At 36.7% G+C, this 10,770-nt stretch overlaps 1 protein-coding gene across 1 annotated transcript in view; it reads right to left on the bottom strand.

Annotated features, from left to right (window-relative positions):
- LOC119665816 overlaps positions 1-778 on the bottom strand; it is a 2,946-nt gene extending 2,168 nt beyond the window's left edge. The window contains exon 1 of the mRNA XM_038075065.1: positions 379-778. Within this exon, the coding sequence (XP_037930993.1) occupies positions 379-778 (400 nt within the window). The remainder of the gene's footprint in view (positions 1-378) is intronic.
- Positions 779-10,770: the final 9,992 nt, after the last annotated feature.

Genomic DNA, 10,770 nt, shown 5'->3' with positions numbered 1-10,770 from the left:
CGCATCGGCGAAATCGTGAATATCGCATTTTATATTTGAATGAATATGAACATACCGCGGAATGGAAATAGAGTCCATCTGAGTCAGGTTACTTTTAAATGCTTGCCAGCTAGAATCGAGATGCATAGGAATTGACTCATCCCAGTCAAGCTTCTGAAGCCAAAGTTCTTGCAATAAAATTTTTGCGTTAGTCACTATTGGGCATACAAAGTTCTTGCAATAAAATTTTTGCGTTAGTCACTATTGGGCATACTAGTCCGAGGGGATCGAAGAGCCGAGCTGATGCTGATAGTATGTTTCTTTTTGTTGCTCGCAATTCATGAAACTTTTCGTCTACATGGAACTTAAACGTATCATTCTGGGGAATCCAGTGTATACCTAGCGCCTTTGTGGAATCAGTATTATTAACATTTAGAAAGAAGTCTGATGAGTCATACGTTTTATGATTTGAAAACCATTTCGCTAATTTAAATCCAGCCGAATCAAGAATTTCAGTACATTGGGTACGAATTGTTTCCAGTTCCTTCAGACTGTCAGCACCAGTCAATAGGTCATCGACATAGAAGTCATGTCGGATAACCCTTGCTCCAACTGAATGAGAATTCTTGTACAGGTCACTTAAGTAGTTTAGGCAACGTGTTGCCAAGAAAGGAGCAGGTGAAGTACCATATGTCACTGTGTTCAGTTTATAAACGCTAATCTGATCCGTAGGTTTTTCCCTCCAGAGAATAAGCTGGAAATTGCGATCTGCCTCGTCAACTTCGATTTGACGGTACATTTTTGTAATGTCAGCAGTCATCGCTTATTTGTGCATACGAAAGCGAAGTAGGATTGAATACAATTCTTCTTGTACCGTTGGATCAACCATTAGAATGTCGTTCAACGACACTTGTGAAGATGTTCGGCATGAAGCATCGAACACGACGCGAAGCTTTGTCGAGGTACTCTGAGGTCGCAACACACACTGATGCGGTATATAGTAATGAGGTGTCGAAGAAAAGTTGTCAGTAGTTAATGTCATGTGACCTAAGTAACGATACTCTGCCATAAACTCCATATACAGCTTCTGAAGCATACAGTCTTTCGACAACCTGCGTTCCAGTGAGAGAAAACGATTTTTTGCTGTTTCATATGACTGACCTAGAAGGTTGGGGTTGGACTTGAAAGGAAGCTGCACCTTAAGCCTCCCTGAAGGTAAGCGTAAAATTGTGTTGAGAAACTTGGTCTCACAGTGTTGTTGTTCTATTGTGTATTTTTTGACAGTGAGCTCCTTGGGAATTTCTTCCAATTCCCAGAATTTTTTCACAAGAGAGTTTAAGCAGAAATCACCTGTTGACTCTGCTTCTTGAAGGCGTATTAAATTGCATATCTTAGATGCATTACTTGGGACATCTTTATATTTTCCTGAAACAATCCATCCAAGTAAAGTTTTTTGGAGAATTGGAAGATTAGTACCTTGTTTTATTTGTCCAATCGACAACAGTTCGAAAAAGCTTTCGGCACCAAGTAGAAGATCTATCTTTTGCGGTTTGTGAAAGTGCGGATCAGCAAGTGAAAGATTGGAAGGAACATTCCAATTACTCATTGACACAAATTTGTCGGGTTGGTAAGTGGAGATTGAAGGCATTACCCAAAAATCAGTAGAAAACTCATAAGAGTTAATACGTGATCTCACAGTGGCATGTAATTTTTGCCGTACTGTGGAGTATGTTTCACCAATGCCAATTAGGTTTAGAGTTTTCGCTTCTTTTTTTAGTTGCAGTCGTTGTGCAAGTTCCTCGGTTATAAAGTTGACTTGAATACCGGAATCGAGCAGTGCTCTGGCCAGCTGATAATCTCCAGATTTTCCTTGAATGTTTATGACTGCAGTGGCTAGAATAATTTGATCGTCATTCGATGAGCTATGATTCACAGAGGCACGAGAAATAATAGGTTGTTCTGGATTATAAGATAAACCTGTTTGAGGAGTGTTAGTAGAATATTGGTGTAAAAGAGTATGGTGCGACCGATTACACACTCTGCAGTGTGACGCCTTGCATCTAGATACCGTGTGCCCTTTCTTGAGACAATTTATGCATGCCGAAGATGATTTAATGAAATTGAACCGTTCAGTAACTGAGAGGGCAGCAAAGGCGGAGCATGAATTTATTACATGTTCCTTCGCATTACAAAACAAACATCTACTTTCCTCTTGCGAACTATTTTTCTTGCACATAAGTGACGATTTTACATTCTTACCTTGCCAGTTGTCTTGTTTTGGCCTGTTCGATCGAGACCTTGACGTAGAAGCTTCGTCAGCAGAAATGTGTTGGTATCGCTTATTTAACGCAGTCTCGCAATCAGACCAGAGCGGCAGCTTATTGTAATCTAATTGCTCCTCCCATTTAGATTTCGTGGCGGCATCGACTCTTGACATGACTAAATGAATAAGAATCGCATTTGAAATGTACGTATCATCTCCTATTGACAATAGGGACTCATATATGGCAGAAACAGTATCTATGATATTGCGTAACGCAGAAGCAGATGGCTTGTTCATTTCTGGCAGTTCAAAAAGCTGCGAGATACTATCGAAAAAGATTAGACAAGTGTTATCGTAAACTCTTTTTAAACTAGCTAATGCCTTTGAGTAATTAGTTTCAGTGAGTTGAAATGCCTTAACTGTACCAAGAGCTTCGTCAGACAAACACGAAATGAGATGATTGAATTTTTCAATATCAGTTAGCGACTGATCATTGTGAACTAAGCTTTCAAAAAGGCTTATGAAATTTTTGTACTCAGAATGTTTCCCGATATTACTTTTTAAATACGCAAGATACTGGCCACTACAGTTTCTCGCTGCTGGATTAGTTTATCCAAATCTTCATTTTTTTGTGGGGATGGTGGTCGCTTTTTCGTTGACATAGTGAATTTACTAAAATTTCGAAGAGAGAAGGCAATGCAGCGCAAAGAACGATAAGAATATTTGAATATTGTTGAGCGACGGTTGTAAGTAAATTCCAACAAAGTAAACGCGAGAAATTAGCGAAACGAAAGATGCACTCACTTTGTTTATACAATAATAAAAAACGATAAATAATCAATATTGTGATTATGGGTAAATTCCAACAAAGTGGTTGCAAGTAACTAGCGAAAACGAAAACGAAAAATGCATTCACTTTGTATATAATTTGCCCCTGCAAATTACTCAATTATTTGTATTAAATAATTGGATTTACCGAACGTATTTGTTAATGAAGCTCAACCTCAGCTTCGTAAATTTGTTTCACGTTTGTCAAATAATTTATTATAGAAATAGATAAATAAATATATGTATTTTAAAAAGTGCAAATAATTACCAGTGCGAAAGTTATTTGAAATACTTTTCTTGACTATTTTGTTTAGTCAGAGCATGACCTGGTACAACAATTTCATTATTTGCACTTTCTTACCTGGCAAACGGCAGTGGTGTTACAGTTGCACTCCATCCAGAAAGAGAAAACAGCAGCACTGGTGAATAGAAGCAGCAATGAAGAGCAGTATCGATCTGCAGTGACAGCGAACAGCAGCAGCGAAATGCAGTAGCAGTCTGCAGTAGCAGCGGCCAGTAGCAGCAATGTGGAATTAATGGCAGTAACTGCAGTAGCAGCGGCCAACAGCAGCAATAAGAATTGAGCAGGAAACTGCAGTAGCAGCGGCCAACAGCAGCAATAAGAATTGAGCAGGAAACTGCAGTAGCAGCGGCCAACAGTAGCAATGATAATTAAGCAATAAAAACCAATAGCAGCAGCCTGCACGTGTTTTTATCAGATAGATGAAATTAGCTTCTTCTTTGTCAATTTGTTGATTTTTTTTTTTTTTTATTATTAGCGATTTTTGTCTGGTGCTGATACTTGACACCACACTGACATTCACCGCAACCACTTCACACGTGGAAAATGAAAATTAAACTCAACGAAAATCACGATGCTGCCAAATGCAGCTCCACCGAACAATGATCACTAAATTTCACTTTTTTTAAAGGGCGCCAATGAAAAATACAAGAGTTTTTGTATTTGTTGAAGTTATAAAAAAAACTAAAAATTACAACAGTTTGTATTTTATTGAAATTAATTCACACTTTATTTAAGTGTAATAAAATAAAAATATATAAAGAAAGAATATCAAAAATAAAACGCGTGCTGTTCATTTGGAACTTGAAATGCAAGAGAGCGATCGAGAATGCTAGTTCAATCTTGAAGCCAAAAAACTGTAAATTAATATTGTTTTTATATTTTGAAGTACCGTATATGTGCAAGGTTGACGAAAGTCAACATTATGTTGCATATTTACCATAAAAAAAATGAGCAGCACGCGCGTTATTTTAACTACTTTTAAAAGAAAGCAAATTAAACATAGAAAAAAAATATAAACATTCAACAAATACCTGAGTGGTTTGATGTGAGAACTGGTCGTATTTGGTACATGTTCTGGGATTTTGTCATTATTACCTTGCTCCAGGAATTCGGAATAATTTAACACGTTCCGCAATGTTTTTAGCTATGCCTGGCCATACGAATCGCTCTGCTATTTGCCTAATAGTGGCTCGCCGACCAGCATGTGCCAAATAATTTATTGAACGCACACGATTTGATGATACATCGCATGCAATTTTCTTAGATGAATTTGGATAAACTATCCATTTCAATTGAAGTTTTTTTAGGGTGAGCATATAGATACGAACTAGTCATCTCCTTGCTGGTTGAAACGCCTCAAAAGGTCATTAGGTTTGAAGCGGCATAAGCGTCTGTGAGTGACATCACAAAGTAGCGCTGGAATGGTGCTGTTTAAGTGTTGTCTCAGCCTGTCATAATGTTTTTTTAGCAGCCTTCTGAATTTCTTGCTTGACAGTAGGTATTTCAAGGTCACGATGTAGATCAGAATTTCGCACGTACCACGGAGCGTTAACTGCATCCCTGATTGCTTTGTTTTGAAATCTTTGCATCATATCTATTATATGTTTTTTCGCACAACCCCAGATTTGGACACCATAGAGCCAGACCGGCTTGAAGACTTGTTTATAGATCACAAGCTTGTTTTGCTGAGATAATTTAAATCTCCTTCCAATAAGCCAAGTTAACTTTTTGTATCTTATTTTTAGCTCATTTAATTTTTTCTTGACGTGTACCTTCCATCTCAGTTTGGCATCTAGACTCATACCCAGATATTTCGCAGAATTTGCAACTGGAATTTTTACGCTATTTAGAAATAATGAAATTTGATTTTCTCTTTTGTTAGTAAAGTCTACATGATTAGATTTTGAACTGTTTACTATCAGCTTCCATTTATTTGTCCATTGTTCAATTTCTTGAAGAGCGATTTGAAGCTTAGTGGTAGACACTTTGTTGTTTGAACCTGTAGCCATTAATACCGTGTCATCTGCAAAAGTTCCAACAATACATCTTGGGTTCACTGGCAAATCATATGTGTACAGCAGGTACAGCAATGGGCCTAGTATACTCCCCTGAGGGACCCCGCGATTTATAGGATATAATTTCGAATACGCGTCAAGTAGTTTAACTCGATAGTACCTTTCGCCAATATACGATTCCAGTAGTTTACAATATTTCTGTGGCAGGACAGTGTTTAACTTATATATCAGGCCAGAGTGCCAAACCCCGTCAAAAGCCTTTGATATATCCAGAAACACAGCTGAACAAGTTTCTTTGTTTTCTAAAGCCTTTTCTATTTCGTGCGTAACTCTGTGTACTTGTTCGATTGTTGAGTGTTTTTTCCGAAATCCAAACTGATGATTTGGGATAAGATTTCTTTGACAAACTACTTTTTCAAGTCTTTTACAGATAAGCTTTTCAAACAGTTTTTCTATGGTTGGCAGGAGAGAGATTGGTCTATATAAAGTTGGAGAATGTTGGTCCTTATCTGGTTTTAGAACCATCACCACTTCAGCAACTTTCCAATAGCTAGGGATATGATTTAATTTTATACTCGCATTAAATATCTGTGCAAGTTTGGCTACTCCTTTTGGAGGTAGCTTTTTCAACACTTCGCTAGTTATAAGGTCATATCCTAGTGATTTCTTTAATTTCAAATTTTTGATTTCCCCAGTTACTTCTTTATTTTTTATCCGCAAAATAGCTTCATCATCTATGTTGTTATTTGGCTCTATATGATGGGTTTCTTCTTGATTGAAGGTATTACTTAAATATTCAGCCAAAACGTGTGCCTTTTCAATGTTGCTTTTCGCCCATTCATTATTATCTTTTTTTATTGGAGGATTATGAGTGATCGGTCTTTTATACTTTTGTTTGTTTTGTCAAGTTTGTAAGATATTTCTTAACATTTTCATTTTTAAAATTACTGATTTCTCTTCTTAATTTTTGAGTGGCATTATTAAGATTTTTTTTATCTTGCATTAATCGTGATTGTTGCCATTTTTTACGAAGTTTTCTTTTATTATAGACTAGATTTAAAATTTCGACCGGATAGTTTTTATCAAATTGCTACTATTCTGCAGTGGAGAACTGCGCCATGCCGATTTTTGAATGAAGCTTGTAAAGCAATGCGTTTCACTCTCTAGGTCATTTATACTTCGTATTTTGCAGGATAGGTCAATATTTTCATTTATCTGGGCCTTAAAATAATTTCAGTCTGTTAGACGGTTTGTTAGTGTCGGTTCAGGTAGCGTAGATAGAATATTACATCCATAAGTAAGCAATATTGGAGAATGGTCAGAATTTACGTCAAGTCCTGTTTTAATTTCAATGTCTCTTTTTTGAATTTTATTTACAATAATTTATTTCTATCAGTTGGCCAGTATGTTGGAGAGCCAGTGGAGAGAACTTCAAAACCTGTGGCCTGACATGCTTTAAGTAATTCCTTACCCTTTGTGTTTCAATTGAAGTGCAGATTTATTCGTATTACACAGAAAAAAATTTATTTCAATGTCGATTTTCTGGCTTGCTGTTAATTGATCAAGGTCAACTAGATCTTCGTTGCTGACAGCTTCAATACGTGACAGAAAATCAGCTGCCGGATTATTCTTGCCAGCTATATGCATTATTGCTGTGAATTGACCAATGTAATCTAAATGTCTCAGCTGGCGTGGCGATGCCTTTTCTGGTTTCCGTCGAAATGCATACATTATCGGCTTATGATTGGTGAAAATAGTGCAACGTCTACCTTCAATCGCATGTTTGAAATATTTGACCGATTGGTAAACCGCGAGCAACTCACGGTCATACGTGCTGTACTTGGCTTGGGTGTTCGTCAACCGCTTTGAGCAAAACCCCAAAGGCTCGAGTTATCCGTTATTGATTTGATTTAATGCAGCGCCAACCGCCACGTTACTGGAATCGACGTGAAGGACGAGATTTGCGTCTGGGATTGGTTAAACGATTGTTTTTGCATTAATTAAGGCTTCTTTATATTCTGCACATGCGTTATCTGCATCCGCAGTCAATTCAATAACACTTTTGTCCTGATTTTTGTTACCTTTAATTAAGTTTTGAAGCCGTCCCTGGATCTCTGCCGCTTTTGGAATAAAATGTCGATAAAAATTGATAATTGCAATAAATCGCCATAGCTCATGCACTAACTTTGGTTTTGGAAAATTTGCAATCGTCTCAATTTTCTTGACTGGTTGACTGGATTCCTTTATGACCAAGGTTACCAAGGAATATTATTTCTTCCTGTGCTAACACACTTTTCGCACAGCAGGCCATGTCCCTGTAGCCGTTTTACCACTCTACGCACATGTTGTATGTGCTCTTCCATGTTATCGGATGCGATGCAAATATCGTCAATATAACAAGCTTCTGCTTGGCTGCTTGCAGTTTTTGTGGATTTAGCCGCCGTGCACCTGAAAAACCAGGCTGACCAGTGGTGATAATCTGATGGCGAACCGTAGTCTTAGGCTCGTTATTGTAATTGTATGAAACGGGCATTGTCACCTCCTTAAATTAGTAGCTCTTTGAACTTGTGGTCGTTCTGAATGGAAAAGACTGGCTCATATTCAGTGTGTTCCGATGCACATTGGGTACTTAACGTTGTTTACGTATCGCTCAGGCATCTACGTTTTACATCTACGACAAGACCAAAATGTTTCAAGAAATCTGCACCCAAGCCTGGTTTTGAAATATTGGCGATTTTAAAATTGCAATCAAACTTCCTACGATGGCCCAAGTTCATTGATAGCAACTTGTTACCGTAACTTGGAGTTTTTGAACCGAAACACTAGTAGTATTGAGAGATCAGCTCCAGTATCTATCAGGAATTTAATTGTGTGTTTCGATTTGTGATGAACATGCGGTTAGACGTATTTACAAATTGAACTTCATCGGCCGCCACTGTTGAGGTCTCTACTGGTTTCTCTGTTGATTGAAACTACACGGTAGGGAACATTTTTTTGCTTCCACACCGAAACGATAATTATATTAACACATAGGATAAAATCTTACTTGCGAATCAGTACGGAGCGAACGACGTCGCTTACGATAAGGAGTTTGAGATCTTGTTCCGCTTCGTCTTTGTGCAGATTTTATCTCCGCAACCTGCTTACTTACAACATCTATGGCTTTCATGATATGATCATTATTCTGTACAGATGTGTTGAGGACAGCTACAGAATTGTAGTTTCCCATTTTCAACATCAGGTCTGTCTGTTGCCTCCGTAATTGAAACGACTGCTCACACTGCTTTTGGCTAACTATCCAGCCACAATTGTTTTATTGCTCCGTCATTAATGGCGCCGCTGGTTAGATCTCGCATGGTGCACAACAAATATGTTGGCTTGCCATCACCTAACTGGCACTCCTGTACTAGTCGCCGCAATTCTCGATTTTCGGAGTGTGCAAAATCTTGAATTAATCGCTTCTTAACCGTTTCGTATTTTGCTATTGCAGGGGTAGCACGAACAATGTCCGCAATATTTCTTAAAGTAGCGCTGTCGAGACTGCCGACTACATGATCATACTTACTTTGGTCGGTTGTGATTCCTGCATTTCGGAATTGGGATGCCATCTGGATAAAGTACAAATCTGATCCTTCTTGCAGAATGCTGGTGTCTTGATACTGATACGGTAAATGTCACCTCGAGGTTGTTCGTTTCTATAAACATTTGATACATGACTACCTCCAGGCGTATTGTTTCTATCTGGTGCGCTATTGTTACTTGCTTCGACTTACGACATTTTTGATCACATCGGGGTCACCAATTGTAGGCTTTAACTATCTAACTATTTAACTACTTAATTTATTTGTTGATTTGTTTACTTAACCCGCTGTCCGGCGCATGGGATAAAAAAAAGCCTTGCATTTTTACAAAAAAGACTCCAAAAAAACAAGAATATTTAATACAATTTTTATGGAAATGACATGATATTAAAAATTATATTATTGAAATATATCAGTCTTTTTATTTGTTGACGTACGAAACTAAATATTATCATCAAAAAGTATATATTTTTTCAAAAAATTTTGTTGATTAAAAAACTTTTACAATAGGGTTCCAAACAACCCTACGCGACAGACTGTGTTACTAAAACGTTACGGGTTAAACAAGAAATAATGATTCAATCTCGTGTGATGAAATTATATCTGTTCGTTGTTTGATTCTTAGTTTCCGAATCGCCAATAGAATGACAATCCTCTTTTTACTAAATAAAAATTTTCTAAGCTTATTAAGGGCCATGTTATGCAGAGTGTCTCTGGCACGGCATGAGTACAATTGTTGTTGTTTTCAATGCAAATTTTAAATTTGAGAATGAGAGAAAAAACAATATGGCCGTTCAAACTCCGGCATGAGAGCCGGCGTATTTGTGCCCCGGCAAAACAGTGTTGTTTAGTAATAAATTTCAAAATTTGCGCCTTTTAGGAGCAAACTACTACATTTCTAGTACGTTCTAGTACGCAACACAGCATTTTTTTTATAAATCGCTAATAATATAATTATTACACTTTCCGATTTTAAAGAAGATAATATAAAGATAATATAATAATAAATTAACATTATTACAGCCTCTATGAGTTTTTTCTTGCTAGTTATTTTTGGTGGTAAATTGAAGGCGAGCATATCTAAATTTCCTTTTAAATTTAGGAACAACCAAGAAGAAGTAAAAATACAAAATTGGTAATACTGATGTGACACTCTGCATAACATGCATTTTCGGCATAGCCCGAAAGAGCGTAATTTGCCGTGCACGAGACACTCTGCATAACATGGCCCTAACAAATTTTCTTGCATGGCTAACTCATCTTATTTTCAATATATTACTTGTCCATTTTTACATGGCCAACCTATATAATTTTCAATATTAAGTGGTAAAAATCCGCCACACATTCTTATACATTAAAAGTGTTATGTAAGCGTTTGTGCCAATATCACGAAATAACTTTACAATTCCATAACATAACAATTCCTCCAAAAAATTTGTAGAGATTTTATATCTAACTATAAAATGGATATATAAACGAAAATCAATTGACTTGTTGTTAATAAACAAAAATTTAACATTAAACAATAAGAAAACAAATATCCTACGGTTTTTCCTTTTCTTTAGCTGTTTGCTAACTTTTGAAGTTAAAGTACTTGAATTTTGTTTGAATATAAATCGGTGTAAGGCAATCTGAGTGTAAAATACATATTATTCCATTTTATTTTACTTAAAACGTTTTTCAATAAAATTTTTGAATAATGGGTAACATTTCGTTAAGCTTAGTAATATTTTTACACATATAAAATAATATGGCAACTAATAAAAACCGTTATAGTAATCTATTACGAAATATCAATTT

This window comes from Teleopsis dalmanni, chromosome 1 (assembly GCF_002237135.1).
Source record: "Teleopsis dalmanni isolate 2A chromosome 1, ASM223713v2, whole genome shotgun sequence".
NCBI classification, from domain to species: Eukaryota; Metazoa; Arthropoda; class Insecta; order Diptera; family Diopsidae; genus Teleopsis; species Teleopsis dalmanni.
Note: the sequence above shows the minus strand (reverse complement) of the source record. Positions and strands in the feature narration are given on the sequence as shown.